This window comes from Rutilus rutilus (genome assembly GCF_951802725.1).
Source record: "Rutilus rutilus genome assembly, chromosome: 1".
NCBI lineage: Eukaryota > Metazoa > Chordata > Actinopteri > Cypriniformes > Leuciscidae > Rutilus > Rutilus rutilus.
The window spans coordinates 51966568-51989165 of NC_140209.1; the positions used below are offsets into that span (position 1 = coordinate 51966568).

The 22598-nt window shown below is 37.6% G+C and overlaps 3 protein-coding genes across 4 annotated transcripts; 1 reads left to right on the forward strand and 2 right to left on the reverse strand.

Moving 5' to 3' along the window:
• Nucleotides 1-2679, reverse strand: rbx1 (ring-box 1, E3 ubiquitin protein ligase; the record flags this gene model as incomplete). Of its 2 annotated transcripts, XM_084433411.1 has the most annotated exons (5): nt 2341-2679; nt 1314-1392; nt 1143-1213; nt 901-986; nt 1-205 (listed from the first exon to the last, which is right to left on the reverse strand). In XM_084433411.1, exons 1-5 carry the CDS (start codon nt 2416-2418, stop codon nt 193-195), a joined length of 327 nt encoding a protein of 108 aa, XP_084289537.1. In that variant the 5' UTR covers nt 2419-2679. The 2 variants fall into 2 exon arrangements, with proteins under 2 accessions (XP_084289537.1, XP_084289538.1); XM_084433412.1 differs by lacking the exon at nt 1-205 and having other exon boundaries at nt 897-986; nt 2341-2455.
• Nucleotides 2680-2909: 230 nt separating this feature from the next.
• Nucleotides 2910-11055, reverse strand: chadla (chondroadherin-like a). Its single transcript, XM_084407892.1, has 10 exons — nt 10933-11055; nt 8655-8839; nt 7419-7613; nt 7152-7307; nt 6516-6661; nt 6154-6392; nt 4724-5001; nt 3870-4562; nt 3544-3710; nt 2910-3456 (listed from the first exon to the last, which is right to left on the reverse strand). Exons 2-10 carry the CDS (start codon nt 8808-8810, stop codon nt 3111-3113), a joined length of 2376 nt encoding a protein of 791 aa, XP_084264018.1. The 5' UTR covers nt 8811-8839; nt 10933-11055; the 3' UTR covers nt 2910-3110.
• Nucleotides 11056-12900: 1845 nt separating this feature from the next.
• napsa (napsin A aspartic peptidase) lies at nt 12901-22405 on the forward strand. The gene is made up of 9 exons (XM_084429779.1): nt 12901-13247; nt 14511-14700; nt 14793-14916; nt 15006-15124; nt 16049-16248; nt 16785-16907; nt 17088-17232; nt 18513-18611; nt 21726-22405. Exons 1-9 carry the CDS (start codon nt 13024-13026, stop codon nt 21885-21887), a joined length of 1386 nt encoding a protein of 461 aa, XP_084285905.1. The 5' UTR covers nt 12901-13023; the 3' UTR covers nt 21888-22405.
• Nucleotides 22406-22598: the final 193 nt, after the last annotated feature.

Sequence of the window (22598 nt, forward strand, 5' to 3'; positions counted from 1 at the left end):
TGCATTTAGAGGGACTTTTATTGATCATTTACAGCTTTGAATGCTGTACACAGCACAGAAATAAAAAAACAAGCATAATAATCCCAATGTGGACTTTAACAGGGAGAGAATTATGGCATCTAAACAAAAAATACAGTTGAAGAAAAGCAAATCCTGGATGTGAAGCACAAACACTGGGTCGTCCAGACGCCGCTAATGGCCGTACCTGGAAAACAGAGCAACATTAGATCAGCAATAACACAAGTGTGAACATGTAAAACCAACGAAAGACATGTCAGGAACACCAATGCAACTTTCCAATGATAAAGTTCTAGAAAATACTATTAATGGAGGAAAACATAAGTAAATGGTTTAAAAACTTTTTTTTTTGATATGCCCTTTAACCTTTAATCAAAACAACTTCCTCTCCCTCTTGCAGCTCATCTCTTCTCTGATGATGCGTTTACTGGCGTGAGGGCGGGGCAACCTGTCACTCACATGACATCACAGCAACAGCAAACAACCATCCAATCTGACGCGGGGAGGACTTAATTTCGACCCACTACTCTCGCACATGACGTCATAATTCCATTTATGATGTAGCTTATGAAGGTTTTGCTGCTGTTAGGATGATTTACCCGCCTTAAGAGAGATAATTAGTTTTTTTTTTAGAGTGATGGATGAGGTGGGTTAAACCTCATGTTGTCTATGTGAACGCTTTAAAATGTAATTTAAGAGTGACAAAAATCAAGCCCCGCCCTACAGTTTTTCTTGCTCGAGAAGCCGCTTCACTCGGATATACGTCAATAGGGAAGAAAAGACAATCGCAACTTCCATTTTATGCCTTTAACGTTAAGTAGGATTTTCTATTAATACACTTCCTCGGTCTGCCACTTCTAATAAAGAAACAAAATCACTTACTTCTGAAACTCCCACTCTCTGTTGTCCAGGGGACACACCTGTCTGGTCTTCAGCCAGCGAGAGATGCAGTGGAAATGAAACGCGTGCTGCAGAACCAAAAGCACAGTTAGAACCAAAATGAACAGACCTAGAGATCAAGCAGTATGTGTGTGTGTGTGTGTGTGTGTGTGTGTGTGTGTGTGTGTGTGTGTGTGTGTGTGTGTGTGTGTGTGTGTGTGTGTGTGTGTGTGTGTGTTACTCACATTGCAGACTCCCCAGGCCACTGTACACTCCTCTGATGTAGCTGATGCCTGATTGGCCTGACATTCTATACCTGAAGGAAATACAGGTGTTAAAAATGAACTGGACGAGACAAAACAGAGAACGCCGTCAGATTAAAAGATCACAAGGACCAAATAGGAGTTGATACTCACAGAGGTCCATAATGTGATTTCTACAAATGGCACAGTTGTCCACCACAATGTCCCAAGCCCACAGAGCCACGGCATTCCACTGCAAGAGAAACAGTTCAACCAATCAGATCTCAACACAATTGGGTTGAAATTTGTACATATTTTGTCAGTTTTAAATCGAATTTGATCTCATTCGCATGTTTTCGTATGATCTGCGTATGCCCCACTGAGTCAGTGACAGTTATGTTTAGGAGTTTACAGGTAGACCTATATATTTATTTCTAAAAAAAATAATGTTTTTTTAATGGAAGCCTGTTTCCACCACAGAATAATAAAAGGTAAATTCAACTTTTTCATCTCACAATTGCAAGTGTATGTCACAATTCTGAGGGGAAAAAGTCAGCATTGTGAGATTAAAAAATAGATATATATTTTGTGATAATTTTTTATTTCATGATACTTTCATATAGGCCTATACCATGTTCCTTGTAACGTTACTTAAAAAAACGCATAGTAACGTTACTACTCTGACACAAGTTCAGAAAGTGTTATGATCAGACTCAGGCCTGAGTCTTCGGAAGGCGCCCATGATGTCCAAAAAGATCAAATCGAACGTTCGGATTGAGTCTTATGAGAAACATTCGGAACCCGCCCATAATTTCCAGAAAAAGTTATCTCGGCAGGCAGCTCCCATCTGATTCTCGTGATTCCCATCTGTGTTTCATTTCTAGTGGCCTGGTTTAATAATCTGTCGGATTACGCAGCAGAATTTACTAGAATTCGAATAAGGAACGCCCAAGTTATATGTGTTTGCTTGATATCAGATTCTACATATTCTCGTGACATATTAAAAGCTGTTTGTTAATCATAAAAAACAGCCATTGGTTGAAGATGATGTAAAAAAAAAGGAGCGGAGCAGAGCAGCTAATGCTAACAGGGGATTATAAACACGCAGCTATGTTAGAATTTAAAAGTTAAAAAGACAACAAAAAAAAAAAACTATGTATACTTAACATCAACCCTTTACATTTACTTCTCAATCCGTTACCTTTTTCACTTCAAAACGCTTCTTACTGGCTCCACTGTTAGCTCCACTCGGGGTGTCCACATCCATCGCAGCCGCCATGTTTGTTAATGGTCTGCTCTCTCGCGAGAGTTAATGAGATCGCCTCGTTCCTCAGTTTAATAATCAGCGATAGGTTTTAATCATAAAACACTTCTGTGTCTTTTTAGACCTCTTATTTTAATTATATTAATGTATTTAAAAGTGGCTTTTCTCAACATATCTATTGTAGAGTAGAGTAGACTATACTGTTATGTTGGTAAATGGAAAACATTAGGTTCCACCGAGATTTGAACTCGGATCGCTGGATTCAGAGTCCAGAGTGCTAACCATTACACCATGGAACCAGATGGTAGCATTAGCGAAATATTTCCGTATTTAAAGGAACGTTAATATAATCGTCATTTTGTCGTCCTTAATATATTATGAGATGTCATTTAGATAGAATTGCAAGGGAATTCAAAACAAGGTTTTTTAACATATTTGCTTTATTTAAATATGCACACACTCAATATTATAAAAAGTCATTTTATGAATAAAGACATAGGCCTATGCCTAAACAGCTTTTGCTGGAATGGTTCACGGATTATTACACAAATTAATTTTGTTCCGCCCTCAAATAAATTGCACAATTTATGATAAGTGCATGTAAACAAAGAAGTGACTATATCTTTATTAGCTTTACTTTGAACCAAATCAACAGCAATACTACCACACAGTAATTAACTGCTGCTAGTTTCAATAAACTCAATGGCTTATTTCCTTGACAATTTAATCCTTGGTTGCCTTCCTCTTTTTTTCTTGTTTGGCCTGGTTTTCAGGGCTCGCACTGGTTTGAGTTCGCTAGACTCCTTTTTCTTAGGAGCCTTTGCTGGTTTAGGATTAGGTTCAGATGAAATGGGTCTGGCCTTTGCTTTGATCTGCATGGGTTTGGGTTTGTTGGGTTTAGGGGCTGTGGTGGGGATGGAGGTCTCATTGAAGGAATGATTATTTTCTTTAGAGCAGTTCTTAAAGATGACCGCCTCAAGCACGGACTGGCCTCGCAGCTCAGGGGGGTAACCGCACACAGCCTCAACCTTCAGACTCACATTTTCCAACCACCTGAAAGAAAGAGAGTTGAGACAGACAGACATGGATGGATGGATGGATAGATAGATAGATATGAATTTTCATTGGTGTGCATCTCACCTATAAAATGGTAGCAATTTGCAGTCACACATTAGTGGATTTTTGTTGAGGGCAAGGTTTTGAAGGCCAGTAAGAGGTGAAAGGTCAGGCAACTTCTCTAACTGATTCCCTTCCAGAGACAAAGACAGCAGACCAGGACCAAACCCTGCCAGAGACCTCACGCTCATCTACAACCACAAACCAAAAAGAAGAAAGAGAGAGAACATTGTCCATTACAGAGATTAGTAAAAGCAAGGATTAACTGTTGATCCTTTATCATTCAATAATGCATGCAATAAAAAATCTTGTGTAGTTTGTCATTTAAAACAGCACAGCATCTCCTCTACCTTTTGAATACCCATTTTATCAATGTACAGGTGCTTTAGACTTGCAGCCACCGCCCGGAATGCTTTTGGCCCAATCCAGCGAATCGGATTCCCTGAGAGGCGGATCTCAGTTAAAAGAGGGGCGTGGCCTAGCGCATCACTCGGCACTTCCGTTAGCACATTAGCTCCAAGATGAAGGAGGTCCAGCTTGGGTGCTGGATCCAGAGCTTTTGGCACTATGGTTGCGATGGTGTTATTGTTGAGGTAGAGGCCTGTCAGCTGAGGAACTGTGGAAAGGAGCCCCGAAGGCTCAAGTTTAGCTATGAGGTTTCTCTCCAGATGCAGCTCCAGGAGTTTGGGAATGTGAGCTAGTGCAGCTGAAGAAGGAAACTGAGTGAGCTTATTGCCTTCTAGGTGAAGGTACATGATCTCATGGGCACCTTCAAAGGCTTTTGCATCCAGGGAGGACAGTTGGTTGTCGGACAGGTAGAGGTACATTAACCCCTTCATGCCCTGGAAAGCTCCACCCTCAATCTCATGGATCTTACAGCCGTCCAGATGAAGGGACACCACCTTGGGGATGCCGGGGAAACTCTTGCTAGGTAGATAATGAAAATGGTTGCCACGCATGTCAAGCAGAAGAGTGTTGCCAGCGAAACCAGTGGGCACTTTAGTGTGACCACGGTGCTCACATGTAGCGTGCTGAGCTGCAGCCTTGATAATGAGAGGAAGGAGAGCAGAAAATGGGGTGAGACGGAGATATGTAGATTAAATTAGGTTTGTTGTTACGCTAACAGACCAGAATAAGAAATCTAGTAAATCTATTATGAATAAATAACTAAGATTCCCTCCACCCTTATCCAGCCCTTTCTCACCTCACACTGGCAATTCATTGGGCATTTGCTCTTTTTCTTTGGCTTGGCTGTTGGCACGGCCTTCTCTCGCACTCCATCTTCTTCGTTTCCTTCTTTTTCAGTCACATCCAGCATCAGCTCATCCTGTGGTCTGCAGCGGAGGTCTTGTTCTTGAACATTTTCTAGAGGTTCATCTGAGAGGTGTGGCGGCCAAGCACAGGCCCCGTAGAGCTTGATGCCTGAGCTCAGCGCCCATGTCTTCAGCCCTTGCAGTAAACATGTACATCTGATGGGGTTCCCTGAGGGACAGTGATTGAGAGAGAGAGAGAGAGAGAGAGAGAGAGAGAGATCACTTTGCAGTCTGATTTTGAAATCTATGAATTATAAGATATTTTAAATTAATAAATCACATGCTCTTCAGAATTACAACCATGTAATTGAAAGATAAATAATAATATATCATATTGTAATATGTCATATTAAAATTGTAATAATAATAATAATACATCTATGATAAATAATATAACTAAAGTTCCAACTATATTTCCTTCCCAGCAGAGGTCCGGACAATAATGTTTTGGAATATTTATAATAAACAGTCAGAATAGTCATCAAAGATGAGTATATTGGACCCCCAGAGCCAAAGCAGTGGTGTTTGAGACTTACAAAAACACAAAAAAAACACCAGTTGAGCCCATTTGGATATGAATATTAAAAGGTTAGAGCAGATTTTTATCAGTTTTATCAGGCTATTCTTATTTTTACCCTCAGATACTCATGTATGATGAAGGCCAGCAATATTCTAGGGGCTCTATATTAATGGTAACCAAATACAGATACAGAACTGACAACTATACTGTATGTTGTTGCTGTGTGAACATTGCCAAATATAACTTGAATAAAAAAAACTACTTTTTAAAAAAGTTCCACCGGTTTCCTAAAGTTTGAGTAGGAAAAGGTTTAGCAGTGGTTCTTCAGAAATGCCACTAAATTAAATAATTAATAATAATAATTATTACAATTATTATTATATTTAGTTCAGTGGCATTTCTAAAGAACCACTGCTCACCTGAAGTTTAAGGAAATAATTTAGGAGTAATATGAACAATGATTCAGTTATTATTATTATTACTTTTAATATATTATTATTATTATTATTATTATTGTCATTAAATTACATTTATAATATTATAAAAGTGCATATAATTAAATTACATATTCGGTTACGATGCGGTTCCGGTCTAAAAACAACTGCTTCAATGATTCATATTTTTTAGGTGATTACATTTATAGATGGATGGATGGATGGGTGAATGGATGGATAGATAGTCTATATAAGAATACAAGATAATAAAAATGTTTGTTGAGTAAAAAATGATATTGACTGAAAGGTTAGTGTGGTAACAAAGTAAATACTGAGAGAACACTGACAAAGCTGTATTCATGGTTACCGGTGAGGTTAAGGCTGGTGAGCCGCGAGGGCCCTGTGAGGGCCTGTATGTAAGGAAGCTGGTTGTAGCTCAGGTCCACATGAGATATAAAGGGAGACAGAGACAGAGCCGACTCAGACAGGTCCTGCAGGGCCATGTGGTTCAAAGACAGATGTGTGAGTTTTGGCATTGACACGCTCTCCTCCACCAGATATGTCATAGGGTTAAAACTCAGATCTAGATGAGTCAACTCCACTAATCTGAGACAAACAGAGAGAACAGTGAGTATACCAGAGCATGTCCAACATCATCAACAGTATTTCATATTGTTAGCCAATTTCTGTGGCAAAATAAAATAAAATTCAGTGGTTGAGGGTGGTTACCTGGTCATGGTTTTGGTAGGAAAGTACTGGAGTTCATTATGGTCCAGGTTTAAATGCGTAAGTGCAAGAAGACCAGCAAAGGCTTCTGTCGCAAGATTATTTAGGGAGTTATAACTCAAACGCAACAACTGGATATTTAACATTCCCTGGAAGACACAGATATTTGGGAATTATTCCAGAAGAAAATGATTGAAAATGGTCTACAGAAGGAAATAACATTAACCTTTCAAACCAACCATCAAAACCAGTATAAATTCAGATTGGACTGGTAAGATTTTTTAATGCTTTTGAAAGAAGTCTCTTGTGCTCAACAAGGCAACATTTATTTGATCAAAAATACAGTAAAAACTAAGTAATATTGTGAAATATGTTTCATTTGAAAATGTAATTTATTCCGGGGATGCAAAGCTGAATTGTCAGCATCATTACTCCACTCTTCAGTGTCACATGATCCTTCAGAAATAATATGATGATTTGATCCTCAAGAAACATTTATTATTATTATCATCAATGTTGATATATTGCTGTTTAATATTTTGTGGGAAACCGTGATGCATTTTTTTCAGGATTCTGAACAATCAAAATATTTTTTGTATTTTTTTTTGAGAATCTTACTGGCTCCAAACTTTTGAACACTAGTGTACCTGGAATGCCCAGGTAGACCAGCTGGTTATGAGTGAGGGAGAGCAGGTTTAAAGAGTTTAACGCAGCAAACGCCCCAGGGTGGATCTCTTCGATGCGGTTCCGGTCTAAATACAACTGCTTCAATGATGATAAACCATCAAATGATTCCTACAGGACGGGGAGAGAGAACAAAGACAAAAACACACAAATAGTCAGGTTCAGAAAGATTATAGCACCATTCATCGTTCTAAAATCTCAAAGAAGGAACCTGGCACAAACCTGGTAGAGGATGTCAATGTTGTTGTTAGTGAGGTCAAGCTGCACCAAACGAGAAAGTCCCCTGAACGCCCCCTCTCGTACAGACTGGATACTGCATCCCTGCAGGTTCAGGTGGGTCAGGTAGGGGGAGTGTTTGAAAGCACTTTTAGCCAGTTCCCTAAAATTATTCCTCTTCAGGTCCAATTTCAATGTGATCTGAGAGAAAGAAAATGACAAATACTGCGTATGAAGATGTTGATCCCCATGCTCATAAAGTTGCAAACAGATCTTATACATGTCACGGATATGTTTAGGGTGTGTCTGAAGTCGGCCATTTTAAGGGCTGTCTCAATGGCAAAATCCGCTCCCTAAAAAGTCTCACAATGCACCGTGAAAACGAGGGAGCATCGATGCTCACGATGTTCCCTTAACTTAAATCACGTGAGCCAACTCACACATGCGATAGATGTCTTTTACAATACAAACCATTATTCAATTGTATGTCAGCTAGACAGGTAATGAACATAATCTAACTAACATTCATAATTTATTTACGGCTTTATCGTAATGTCAGAAAGATATCATTTCAGCTGTTGTTCATAAATACCAGTAGGGAGCTGATTGAGTCGCACCCATTGTTTTATTTATTTTTAGTTTGGTCCTGTTCTGTTCCTGTTTGCCTGTGTTCCCTTTGCTTGTTTGTTTCCATGGTTTCTGATTAGTTACGCACCTGTTTCTGTTCCAGTTAATTGTCTTCCCCTGTGTATTTAAGCCCTTAGTTTCCTATGTTCAGTGTTCGGTCTCATTTGCGTCATACGTGGTTGTGTTTTCTGAGAATTCTTCCCGTGTATTTCCAAGTTTAGTTTTGTCATTAAAGACTTTGTTATTGAATTGCGACTATTACAGCCACGCCTGACAATGGCTGCGTCCAAAAACTGATAAATGCTGCCTTCGGAGGACGCATTCCATGGTCGTGAAGCATCAAGGCACGTCCGAATACAACGTTGGTTTCACTTCCTGTTTCCTGATCGTTTTTTGAAGGCAGCATAGATGCATCCTTCGCTGCCTTTGATTTCCCACAATCCTGTTCTTTCTGTGACAGTCGAGCTAGAAAAATAAAGATGGCGTCTGAAAGTTGCGGCTGGTCGTCAAGTTTTGTGTGTAAATGTACATTTTTGATCAACGTTTTCCACTTATGATGTCATTTCTGGCGAGAAATTACTATTGTAGTAATTAAATGTGGAAAGTCACACTGACCTCGTTTATAGTAGGTGGAACATGTGTGAGGTTCTTCCCTACGCACGTCACTGTGAGCTTTGCGTTGTCACAGACGCAGGCGGCTGGACACTTCGCAGTCTGTCCCGCAGGCACAGAGCTCATTAGAAACAGAAGCAGACATGCTACTGTCAGCATCTTGGGAGTGACCTTCTCCAACTGAAGGGCTGCAATGGAAAATGACTATTATTTGCATTGGAACATAATGGAAAGAGCAAATACACACTGACAAGATGGTACCATGTAAAAAAAAAAAAGACTTTAAGGTCTTTTTTGCTGTTATTTTTTGCATTTTCTATACAGGTGTAGTAGGTCTATTCTTTCACATGTCAAAAAATTTAGCCTGTCCATTTATTTATATGTAGTGTACATGAAATTTCCTCAAAGTAATACATTATATAAAAATGAAAAATTACACTACCATTCAAAAGTTTTGGGTTAGTATAGGTTAATACATGCTTTTGAAAGAAGTATGCTTGCCAAGGCTGCATTTATTTGATAAATGTGTAAAAATACTGATGTAAAAACTGAGATGTTGTAAAATATTATTATTTTGAAGGGGGTGGGTTTACAATCCCTCTTCTTGTATTATATAATTAATTGGAAATCATAGTATTCTTAAAACCAGTGTATCTATTCTGGTATTTCTGTTACAGGCAATGTCTGTATTTGGTCTCTGAAGTGACTGAGGGTCCGGTCATGCCAGGAATGCAGGGTTTACTCATTTAGCCCGGCTTCCAGAGAATAAATAATTAATTAATTTGCTCATACAACCAAATTATTCAAGAGTCATATTTTGTAGAAAGAGAATTGTCAGTTTTAACTTTATTCTTATTAATATTATTCTGCTGTCCTCATGATAGCTGCATGAGAAACATAAAGACGACTGTGTCTAAGGTCATGAAGGTCAACAACGCATTACATGTTCACCAACCCATATTCACACTAATTCTTTTTAGGATTTATAGCACCATTGGTTAGTATATGTTAAAATATGACAGTGAATCATGTGTAGACATTTGTATCAATCCTCTGTGTGGATGGAGTTTTAATGTTATGTTCCAGATAAGTCTTGACAAAACTCAGCTTTGAAGGGAAAAGATATTGCACGGTTTATCCAATTGTGCTTGCAGGACTTATTTTAGACGCATATGACCATGCCAATCCAGATGAGAAGAGTCCTTCCAGAATTTATGACTCACCTGTGACTCTTACCAAAGTTTCTTACATATAAAGGACAAAGTGTGCCTTAGATAATGTCTTTAAATGACCTCAGTTGCATAAAGAACAGAATACCATGTTTACCATCCTCTTAAGTTTCAGGCTGGATCCTCTAACTCATTTTCAACGGCCTTTGGAAGAGTGGAGAACTTTGTCTTCAGCTTTGACTCCTGCTCTTCATTGAGCATACTGGTCTCTTTAGTCGAACTGTAATTCTCATACAATTTAAAAATCACTGTTTTCTATTTGAATATATTGTAATAAATATAATTTATTCCTGTGATCGAAGCTGATTTTCAGCATCGTTACTCCAGTCTTCAGTGTGTCACATGATCCTTCAGAAATCATTCTAATATTTGATATCTATAATAATTTGATGCTCAAGAAACATTTCTTTTTATTATCAATGTTGAAAACAGTTGTGATGCTTAATATTTTTATGGAAACTGTTATCCTTTTTTCAGGACACTTTGATGAATAGAAAGTTCAAAAGAACAGCATTTATTTGAAATATATTTTTTTGAAACTTTACTGCCACAATTGAATACATCTTTGATTAATTCTAAAGTATTAATTTCTTTTAAGAAAAAAATACTCACCCCAAACATTTAAATGTTAGTGATCAACGAAATAAACATATGAGAACAAACAGTGTTACAGTCCTTTCAAATATTTTCCAGGTTTTATTCTTATTTCAACCAAAACACACAAAACATTTTTTAACATCGATACATTCTTGCATTTTGACCTCTGATCCCATTCTGCCCTGTTCAAATTAACACAGTGGTACCACATTTCACAGTGGCTCCAACCTTTAGTGAATGAATGGAGATGTAGAAAGACAAAGAACTGTTTTACTCATTTCCATTTTTTAAATCTTATACATATGCCAATTCATCCTGAATGCAAACCTTTTTGTGGTAGCCTATAGGCCTATAGCCTATATCTTGATCAGGATGGGAAACATTTTAATTGGACTTACTATTAATTTGTAAATGATTATTTCAGAGATGTAAAGATAAATGGGGAAAAAACTCACCTCTGATACAACACTTGCTTAGTGATTTTTCCTAAATCCTTTCGAGTTATATTCAATCCCAGATGGTAAAAGTTATGGGATCAGTAGCTTACCTCAAGCGGTTCTTGAAACTTGACAGTGATGAGGAAATATTTTCTTGTGTTAACTTCCATTAGCCTACAGGTTTTTGAACTTACAACTAAACATGACGCAAAACATGCATCTGTGCATAGATAGATAGATAGAGATAGACACCGCGCGCTGAGTTCAGTGGGATGAGCGCGAGAGAGGAGAAGAGGAGGCGCGTCGGAGGAACGCAGATGTCAGATTGGGGGGGACAGCGCGTTGTCAAAACTTATAGGCTAGTGAATGAGGCTAAATAATAAAGCATAGCATAGCCTACTTATAATGCACCATTTTTCATGTTTTCATAATTATTTTATTTGACCACAAATTCCAAAACATTGCCTAGCCTACTCGAAAATATAATTTTTACAGTAAAATTGTTGACCAAGTAACTGTTTTTACGGCATTCATAATCACCCATCACTTTTAAAAAACTCTCTATAAAAAAGGAAGTAAAATAGAGAAAAAAAAAAAGTACAAGTATAATTCCATCAAAATGGGTATGGTAGCCTATAGCCTACATGGCTACTTTTGAATGACTGAAGAAATAGCCTAGTTGCTGTTGCCCGTAAAATGGTGTACAGGCCTAGTTCTGTCATCTAGCCTACGTCATCTACCAGCAGGGTCCACGCTAACAAGTCAAGTCTTTAAAAGAAAAAAGAAAAGAAAGAAAAAGAGTTTGTTTGTAGCCTAATGTTGCGTCAATATAGGCTATCATTTCGTACAATTAATAAGAGGACATTTTTTATTTTTATCTGGGTTTAGGTTTTGTTGGTTAGGCTACTCCACTTCCTCCTTTTGTTATTGCAATTTCCGTTCAACGAAAAAGAGGAAGGATATTTTTGTCATTATTTACATGAACCTAGGCTACTTGGATTAGAAACAAAGATGAAATGTTTGTCTGAAATGAAAAGATTTTAATTTGTCATGGTTGCTCATTTGGAAGCCTATGCTTTCGAACTAGGCACATTTAAAATATAGGCTAGCCTACAAAAACATAAACACACGATCTGTCATTGTAAACCAGTTACACCACATTTCAGCAGGCAGCCAGTTGAGGAAGCGGTCGCGGGTGTGTGAAATTGAACTTGATTGATTTGTTCTTTTACCCAATAGTAGTGTTACATGAATCCTGCCAGCCAATCAGGCTTAAGGAGAGCGGAAACGCCCGAACTTGCACGAAGCATCTCCGAAAGTTAGGCTACTTGCGGATGTTCACACCGCCAGCGATTTTGTCGCTGCATGTCGCTAGTCTCTGTACAGTGAAGTCGCTTGTGGGCGTTCCTAGTGTTGTCGCTCTAATGTTATTGGTAGACTGCACGTCTGAGCATATACCATCACAAGTGTTATATAAAACTGAGATATAATTCTAATTTGACTAGGAATTGGTCTTAAAAGATTTAAAATCAATATTATGCTGTTGGGAGAGTGTTGTTATATTAACCACAGCAGTGCAGTGCATTAAATATTTAACTACATTAACGATCGATCAATCAACAAATTAAACTCACTCATACTGTCAATAGTTACTAAAACGTCATTCGAATTTGACAAATAATCCATTTCTTGTCCCTTATAATCCACATATGCAGGGGAAACTGTAAAATGAACTGTCTGCAGCAGTGCTAAACTTGCATCATGAAATTACAACACTCGAACTAAATGTGTGAATTAAACTCACTGAGAATGTCGACAGTTTCTTTTCCATGCATCATTTTATTATATCCATACAGTCAAATCATATAAAGCAGTGAAATCGCCCTCGAACTCTTCTTGCCTGCACTCGAGACGGTGACGTGAGCTGAACTCCACTGAAAGTCTTCTTTCCTATTGGTTGTCGCTCGCGAAAATCGCTTCTCATTTGCATAAAGTTGAAATTTCTGAACTTTTGTCGCGCGTCTCGTGTCGCTTGACACGCCCACATTCTGTCGCCAACGGTCACTGTCGCTCGTGTCGCCGGATGTCGCCAGCGCTCCATTGAAATGAATGGGATCATGTCGCTTTGTCGCTGCGTGTCGCTGGCGGTGTGAACGGGGCTTAAGTTGCGCACAGTCAAGCGGCGGCGGTGGAAAAGCGTACTTCAGTATTGAATTTGTTTCAGGATCTGAAGTTAAACTATTTGTTTCTTTTAAAGATCAGAGAATGAATCGCTTTCACCTTTTCGCGTTTTTAATTTGGCTGTTAATTGAGGACAGCCAAGCAATAATCAGGTAATGCATAATTTATTTTATTTTTATCGATGTAAGCGCGTCATGTCCTGCACATATTTAGGCTGCATACATATGTAGGGTAACTTCATGAAAGAGTTTGCTACAAAAAACGTAAACAGCCCAATGGTGATTCTGCGCATTAACAGTATTGAAGTTTATCTGTAGGCTATTGCAATAAAATTGAATCTTCAGTCAACAGATCCCACGCATTATATTTCTTCAGTTTAGTCTGGCTGCAATAAACAGTGCTGCTGTCAGGACGTTTTGTGTAAAAGCTATTTTATAGCATCAGCTCGTGCTTTGGACCAGGAAGTTGAACTCACATGACAGAGTATTGCTACAAGTTTGTAAACAGTAACATGTGTGAACTGGGGGGTAATTCCAGAAAGCAGGTTATGTGATAGGCCTGTACCTGGGTATGTTTAAGGGTAAGTAATCGGATAACCTCAACTTTCGGTTTCAAAAACGAAGGTAACTTTTAGGGTGTGCAAGTAGAAGCATCTCTGTCTGAACATAACCTGCTCCGCACATCTCAACGCACAAGTAAATAAACCGGTCTCAGTCCTGTTGCGCAGATAATTAGTCCATTCGGTTCGTACGGGAACTTAGTGCTTATAAAAGTGCCGAACTCGCGGTGTTATTAATTATTGGCCTGATTTATGTTTCCATTAACCATGGTATAAATATTGGTAAAATGATTAGATCATTTTGATTGATCTAATCCAGGTTTTAATAAACTGTAGCCTATCTACAAAATATACTTAGGCCTAGATTATGAAAAATGGCACATTTCAGCATAAACAAAATAAAAAAAATAACCTGCTGCAGGGAACGTTCTGGTTCTCTATAGGTTATAAAATAAGTTCTATAAATAACCTTCTGGGAAATTTTTCATTAGGTTGCAAAAAAAGAACCTACAGAGAACGTTCCTAGAATGCTCTTATTTGGTTCCCCAAAAACAAAGGGGGAACTTTCTGTGTTTGCTGGGTTTACTAGGCTACTTGTTTCAAAACATTCAGAGAACATTCAAAAGTAGTTTTTATAACTTAAGGGGAATGTTAGCAAAATGTTCATGGAACATATTTTTGTTAGTTGGAATAATCGCTACGATACCATAACATACCATTGCCTTTGTAACGATGGCACGTACAAGCACTAGTAACATTCTCTTTGGAAAACCATATTGTGACCGTTTTATAGATGCAATAAACTACTTGAAGCAGGTGCACGCGCTCAGGTGCTTTATCACTGCTGTTTCTCTAGAATTCCTCTGCACAAGACGCGCACTGTGCGCCGCATGTTGGCAGACAATGGGAAGACTATTGATGAGCTCAAATCCATGGCCAGAGAGAAAACCTCCAAAGTCAAATTTCCAATCGCTACTAAAACCACACCACCACCGCGAACAACACCTCTACCACCACCTGTAGAGAAACTCACCAACTTCATGGATGTAAGAGAACCTGGTATTCTATCCCTTGTTTTATGCTTTTGGTTCTTGCGTAAAGAATTTAATTAGTCTGGTTGTCCTTTCTCCCTCTTCAGGCCCAGTATTTTGGAGTGGTCAGTATTGGTACCCCTCCTCAGGACTTCACTGTGCTGTTTGACACCGGATCATCCAACCTCTGGGTTCCATCTATCCATTGCTCCTACCTGGACATAGCATGCTGTGAGTGGTGTTTTGAATGATTGTATTAATCCGTATTTGATTTTGGGTTTCTTTAGTAACTTTGTGCTTTTACTCTTGCTGTCTATCAGGGTTGCACCATCGCTACAACTCTAAGAAGTCAAGCACGTACGTTAAGAATGGCACAGAGTTCGCGATCCGGTACGGCAGAGGGAGTCTCTCTGGCTTCGTCAGTCAGGATACAGTCACTGTGAGTAAAGACTTGACAGTAACCTGTCATGAAAGCTATAAAAACGTCAAAATAACAAGAAAAGCATCATAAAACTGACCTACTATACCACACTACATTACAGGTCCTCAAAGAAATCTGATGTTTTTGTGTTAAAAATTTGAGTTCTTTTGAACTTTTTTAGAAACGAACCAATAATGTTGTAGTTGCTGATGCCAATCTTATTTTAGTAAGTAGTAGTATAGTGTTATATTTATTAACTTGGCTTTATTTTTATATTTTCAGTTTTCATTTTAATGCTTTTGTCATTTATATTTGTTTTTAGCAATTTTAGCACTTTTATTTCAGTTAGTTGCCAAAGCAATATTTTTCATTTTCATTTAAGTTGAATTTTTTCGTGAAAAATGTACACCGGTGGTCAAAATTTTAAAATATTAAAGTTTTGGTTTTTTTTGGTCGTTTTTTTTTAAAGAAGTCTCTTTTGCTCACCAAGGCTGAATGTATTTGATCCAAAATACAGTAAAACAGTAATATTGTGCATTTTCTATTTTAATACATTTTAAAATGTAATTTACTCCAGTCTTCAGTGTCGCATGATCCTTCAAAAATCATTCTAATATGATGATTTTGTAATGATTTGGTGCTTAATTATTGGCTCAATATTTTCAACATTGATAATTAATGTTTCTTGATCATCAAATCATCATATTAGAATGATTTCAGAAGGATCATGTGACATTGAAGACTGGAGTAATGATGCTGAAAAATTCAACTTTGCATCACAGGAATGAATTACATTTTAAAACTCTTTTTTTTGACCACCGGTGTAGAATTTGTTTTTATTTCAGCTTCATTCCAAATAAGAAAATCAATTTTTAATAGTTAACGATAACAACACTAGTTGATGCATCAACATGACGGCCTCTCGTTCGCTTCTGTCTGTAGTTGGCAGGGCTGAAGGTGCCAGACCAGCAGTTTGCCGAGGCGGTTAAACAGCCTGGGATTGTGTTCGCGGTGGCACGTTTTGATGGCGTCCTGGGCATGGCATACCCCGCCATTTCTGTAGATGGGATTACGCCGGTGTTTGACACGGCCATGGCTGCCAAAATCCTGCCCCAGAATATCTTCTCTTTTTATATAAACCGGTAAGGCTCGCTTCTGCTCTTGGCTCCTGTTACTCCATTTCAAGTTTCATTTTACTGTTTATTTTAGATTATTTTAGCCAATCGGTGGACATTTAATATTGACATGGGAGAGTTTGGGAAGGAACTGGGAAATGACCTTGTTTCCCTTATCTGAGGTTCCTCTATTTTCTTCTCCATTTCAGTTTTATAATGTTGAAGAATGTGGCTACAGATGTAGACTGATAGTTTGACCTTAAGCATGAAAGAATTGTATTTATTCTTGTGTTAAACGGTAACGCATGACTCATTACTGCTTGCATAGCAGTGCCACCCCCTCCTTGCTTTCCAAAACGCACTTGCATGTTATGGCCAATTTATCAGACAATAGTTGATTGTTCTGTCTGTATAAAAAGCCTCTTTTTACTAACTGAATGATTTGTGACAAACGTGTGTATGTGCGTCAGGTTTTGGCGACTAAATGTCTTTTATAAGGTGTGAATAACCTAAAAGATGGCTTAATGAACATGCTAAATTTTATTAACAAATGTTGTGTGCAGGGACCCTGCAGGTGAGGTTGGAGGAGAGCTGATGCTGGGAGGTTTTGACAACCAGTATTTCGACGGTGATCTGCATTACGTCAACGTCACGCGAAAAGCCTACTGGCAGATAAAGATGGATGAGTATGTGATCACCAAGACTGTGGCTTTTCAAAGATTCTGCTCCCTCGTTTTAGACTTGATTGATTTTTGTTTACTGGATTATCAACTATTTTTGGGGGTTCAGTCTCTATGATTGTTGGAAACTGAGACAAAATCTATTTGTATTAATACTCATTGCATATATTGGTTGTTTTCCTACAGGGTTCAGGTAGGTGGCACTCTAACCCTCTGCAAAAGTGGATGCCAGGCAATTGTTGACACGGGAACATCAATGATCACAGGGCCGGTTCAAGAGGTGCGGGCCCTGCAGAAAGCTATCGGAGCCATACCACTGCTTATGGGAGAGGTGAGGAGAACTCCAGCTAAATATATATATATATATGTATGTATATGTGTATATATATATATGTGTGTGTATGTATGTATGTATGTATGTGTATATATATATATATATATATATATATATATATATATATATATATATATATATATATATATATATATATATATATATATATATATATATATATATATATATATATATATATATGTATGTGTATGTATGTGTATATATATATATATAGTTTCTGCAGGTTTTTTTTTTTTTTAAGTCTTAATTTGCAAACAAAGGGCTGAAATCAGAGCTGAAATCTTAAGTTGCATTAAATGTTGCATGCATTGCAAAAAAAAATGTGTCCTGTTTTCCAATATAAATATAAAAAAATCTTTGAATTGAGATTTACTTGAGATGTAAGTGTAAAAAGAACTCTTGAAAATTTTTACCAAAATAAAAGTAGTAGTTCACCTAAAAATCATTTACTCACTCTCAAGTTGTTCCAAATCTGTATACATTTCTCTGATCTGCTGAACACAAAGGAAGTTATTTTAAACAAAGTTAGCAACCAGGACACTTTGGGGCACCATTGACTTCCATAGGAAAAAAAAAATACCCAGAACTGTTCAGTTTCCCACATTCTTCCAAAGAGTTGTTCCAAATCTGTATAAATGATGACAAAATTGTGTGAACTATCCCTTTAAGTGCTTTTATGCGTAGAACAAGAACGTATATCTGCCAATGAGTTATCCAAACTTGCCTTTGAATTAAGTTTTTCTCAGCCCATTGGCAGATATTTAGTCTTGTTTTAATCATAAATTTCATTTTGATCAATTTGACAGGAAACAAGACTTCATATTTTGTATCTCTAGTAAGTGCATATTGATTAAAGAATCTTAAGACTTCTGTTGAGGAAGAAAATCACTTTTTGTGCAGTGTGATCAAAATACACCAGCGGTTGGAAACAGAACAATTCAAGCTTTATTTGTAAAATGAATTCAAAAGTAATCGATATCTCCTGAATTTTTTTTAAAACTGTAAAGTGTTGCTAATACAGCTGTTTTTCTCCCTAGACATTCACATTTAGAGAACATATTGACGTATTAAGTTCCCTTTCATTTATTCCGTAAATTTTCTCTACTTTCTCTTAAAAAGGTCTTAAAAATGTACCATCATAAACTTTTTTTGGGACACGTTTTATCTTAATATTTTCAATTGTTTATTTTATGTATTTATTTTAGCATAAAGTGAGGAAGTCGTAATGTAAATATTTCCATGTGTTTCCTCTGTAGTACTGGATTGACTGTAAGAAGATTCCATCACTTCCCGTTGTTTCCTTAAGCCTGGGAGGGAAGATGCTCAACTTAACTGGAGAGGACTATGTTCTGAAGGTAGTAATAATAATAATAATAATAATAATAATAATAATTCGTTACATTTATATAGCACTTTTCTGGGTCCTCAAAGCGCTTCACATATGTAAGGGGGGAATCTCCTCAACCACCACCAATGTGCGACAGCAGCCATATTTAGCCAGAACGCCCACCACACACCAGCTTACTGGTGGAGAGGAAACAGAGTGATGAAGCCAATCAGTATATGGGGATGATTAGGAGGCCATGATGGACAGGGGCCACTGGGCAAATTTGGCCAGGATGCCGGGGTTACACCCCTACTCTTTCGAAAGACATCCTGGGATTTTTAATGACCACAGAGAGTCAGGACCTCGGTTTAACGTCTCATCCGAAGGACAGTGTCCCCATCACTACACTGGGGCGTTAGGATCCACACAGACCACAGGGTGAGCGCCCCCTACTGGCCTCACTAACACCTCTTCCAGCAGCAACCTGGTTTTTCCCAGGAGTCTCCCATCCAGGTACTGACCAGGCTCAGCCCTGATTAGCTTCAGTGGGCAACCAGTCTTGGGCTACAGGGTGATATGGCTGCTGGCAATATCAGATTCTGGTACAGAATCTGCTGGGGTTTTCCTTTTAGTCTGCTGAAGTTGGAAAGGGACATTGTAGGGTATCTCTGTACCATGTTCAAATCTAAAACCTCATAATCTGTCACAGAATCTCAATTTGTGATAATCATTCACATTTTCTGTTGCTTTTATGTTTGGAATCTAGTCAAATCTCTTCTGAACTGAATGCAATATTAAAGAGCTACTTCGCTGCTGGCAAAATGGGCTTTCAATAAAACGTGGCTACCTATTACTGTAGAAAAACAAAACCAAAAATTAAATCTGTGCTACCTGTCTAGAGAAAACCAAGTAACCATGACGTAATTGATATCAAATACGTAGCTGACATTTTAACACGTATGCGCTGTAGTAGGTTTCGATTACGTCATGAAAGTTTAAACAAGCATGGGCGCGATTACCTATAACATTATCCACCACAAATTACATTATTTTATCAAATCTGTATGACATATGCCATCCATAGTGTCTATAGATAGAGGATGAATTTAAACATTAAAGCTTTTACATTATGGCCCATGTTTTTCTCCCTACTGGCAGCTTTAAAGATGTATGCAATTTTAAAATACTGGATATGCATTTTTTATTTTATCTCCTGTGACACTGCCTACATAAGTGCCATTATTATCCATTATAGTATTATTGTAATCCATTATTATAAGTTTACACAAAGCACTGTAACATGATAGATATGCAAAAGTTGCACTATAGTTATTAGGATATCCATCACTCTAACGAATTTAGTTGAGTTTTAGTTGTTTTAATCTGTCATATAATTTCCCATTGATATAATGCCATTTCATTTTTGTATTTTTAGATCATTCTAATATATAAACATTTTAAAACAATAAAAATGACATTAAAATGAAAGAAAAGATGGGTTCACATGACTAATAACGCCTCTGTCAGGTCAAATAAATGTTCTTTATAGTTGCTTTTCACACCATCTAAAACACTCAAAACAACATTGGAGATCATAAGTTTAACTTTAGGTTATACACTAAATTTCTAAATATTTAGAAGGGAAAAGTCTGCCTAGACAGAGATTGAGTGCTCTCTGGATAACGGAACGCCATAGCGCTATTTTTCATGCAAAGAGTAATGTTGGCTAATTAATAGGCTATCTTTTGTTATCAACTTATTATTGTTTGTAAAGCATTCAATATGAATATATTTCAAATGTCTTTATTCATTAGAACGTCGATCTATCTCTAGGGATTTAATTTGCATAAAAAATAGAATTGTTTGCATTGTATTAATATTAGCCTACCTGACATTGTCCCCAACAGTTTGTGAATTCGTTGGATGTTTTAACAGTCAAAACCCATTATTTATCAGACACAGGATCGTTTTTCTTCTTTTTCTTCTTGTTGTCTTTATTTATTAAATCTCTTATGGTATAAAAAAAGATGTCCACACAGAGAAAAAAGGCTGTTGTCTTCACTTTTGCTAAATAGGTGGGAAAACTTCAACACCCATAATGCACTGGGCATGTTGCCATTTAAGGCCCCTCCCTACCAGTCTGCTATACACTTACCGAAATCAAATACGGCCTTGATTTAGTAGGAAATACTTCTTAGCAAACTTTTAGTCATAATGGTGTCGACTTGTATTGGTTCCGGGAAGAATTCAAAGAGTAAATGTTTAACAGGAGTGAGTTACTTTCGGTTTTCAGTGCGTACAGGTAAGAAAGCTGTTGTCATAGTATTTTTACCATAATGCTGTTCAAAGAGTAGACAAAGTATGATACAACTTTCAGTGATAAACCTACCCTTATAATAACTGTTCTGTTAATAATCCCCGTCTCGATCCAGCTGTCTGTGGGTGAGCCCGGTGAGGATACAAAAATGCGGAAGTATAATCTGTGGTTTTCATGAAATCCCTGGAGCTGTCAAAAGTCGTCAACATGCAGACTTTTGCTGACAAATAAACGTGAATTTCTGGGTTTCTTCGCTCGCAACACTGAGAATGAGTAAAAAGTTAATTTACATGTACTACCGACCTTTGTAACAATACAAAGGGGGTTGAAAAACGGCAAAGTTACACTTTAAGTAAATAATATAGTGCATTAGTGCCCGCCCTCTTTTTCAGCGCAAGTATTTCAGCTGGTTCCAGAAGTATTTTTTCCATTCATTTTCCCATAGGGATGCTTCAAGTCTTCATTAAAGAGTTATAAGCCTATGAACCAAGCCAAACAGCTATGAGGTGAATCACAACAGTGCGATGTTTGAGTTGAAGCAAAAAAGTTTTTGATTCAGACAAAAAGACAAAGGCACAAGACTGTGTACTTAACGGTTTTATTGAGGGAAAGAACTACAATCCCACAAAGCATTGCGAACCGCATAATCGAATTAAAAACGATGAAGAAATCTAAAACTACTCACCAAGACTATCTTTTCATTCAAAAGGTTATCATTCAAAATCAATCTGAAAATGGATTTGCTTTCGTTTTGAGTTTTTACTTCCAGAACCCGACTGTTGCGCTCTATTGAACTCAATTTACCTCATTTCTGTCTCTTCTCAGGTGACTCATATGGGTATGAGTGTTTGTCTGTCTGGCTTTATGGCTATGGATATCCCGCCCCCCGCCGGGCCGCTGTGGATTCTGGGAGACGTGTTCATCGGCCGCTACTACACTGTGTTTGACAGGGAAGCGGACCGCGTGGGCTTTGCTCCTGCCAAGTGAACAGAGAGTGCGTGAGATTATGCTATGGTACTGGATCTAATGGACCATTAGCTATACAGTTGTTAAATTTGTTGCAAGATGAAAATATGCAACATTGACATGAGCAAATCAACAAATGCCTGGATCAAGATTAAATCAAGATTAAAACATGTTCAGCTACGGTTTCTCTGTACTTCCCCTCGAAGGCTGCCTTGTGTTTTTATTTTGCACGAAGTTTCAATAGATTGAGTCAAACTATGCATTTTTATACTTTAGCCATTAATAGTACATTTAATAAAGCCTGATTACATGGCTGGTAGATTTCTAGTTTTGTAACTTTTGTATTTGAGTCAGCTCACTTCTGTATATGTGTGTATCATTTTTGATAATGTTAACAGCACTGGTGTATTTTACTTGATTTACCAAACTGAAGTGAACTTTCTGTTAAAGCTTGGTTTCTTAATCACTGTCTAATCACTGAACTAGAAATTGTAGCAAAAGTTCTTCCAAACCTGGAGTTAAATAAACTTTTGTTTGTAGTTACGTGTTTGGTGTGGGTTCAGCTCAAGCATTGTATTTCGATGGCGGTCAACAGTTGTATTTACTTTGAAAACTTTTAGAAAGTTAATGTCTTGTGAATACACAGGGAAATGTCATAAAGAGGCCATTCCCATAAATGAGTTGTCTAAAAATGAACTAGACTGATGGGGGTTTTAGTATTTAGTGATTTGT

Coding starts and splice junctions, on each gene's coding strand:
- chadla (XM_084407892.1), bottom strand. CDS start 8,810: ATGCTGACAGTAGCATGTCTGCTTCTGTTTCTAATGAGCTCTGTGCCT. Junction 3,711..3,869: donor ATAAAATGGGTATTCAAAAG/GTAGAGGAGATG, acceptor TTGTGGTTGTAG/ATGAGCGTGAGGTCTCTGGC. Junction 3,457..3,543: donor AAATTGCTACCATTTTATAG/GTGAGATGCACA, acceptor TCTTTCTTTCAG/GTGGTTGGAAAATGTGAGTC.
- napsa (XM_084429779.1), top strand. CDS start 13,024: ATGGGATCATGTCGCTTTGTCGCTGCGTGTCGCTGGCGGTGTGAACGG. Junction 16,249..16,784: donor TTCTCTTTTTATATAAACCG/GTAAGGCTCGCT, acceptor TGTTGTGTGCAG/GGACCCTGCAGGTGAGGTTG. Junction 17,233..18,512: donor TACCACTGCTTATGGGAGAG/GTGAGGAGAACT, acceptor TTTCCTCTGTAG/TACTGGATTGACTGTAAGAA.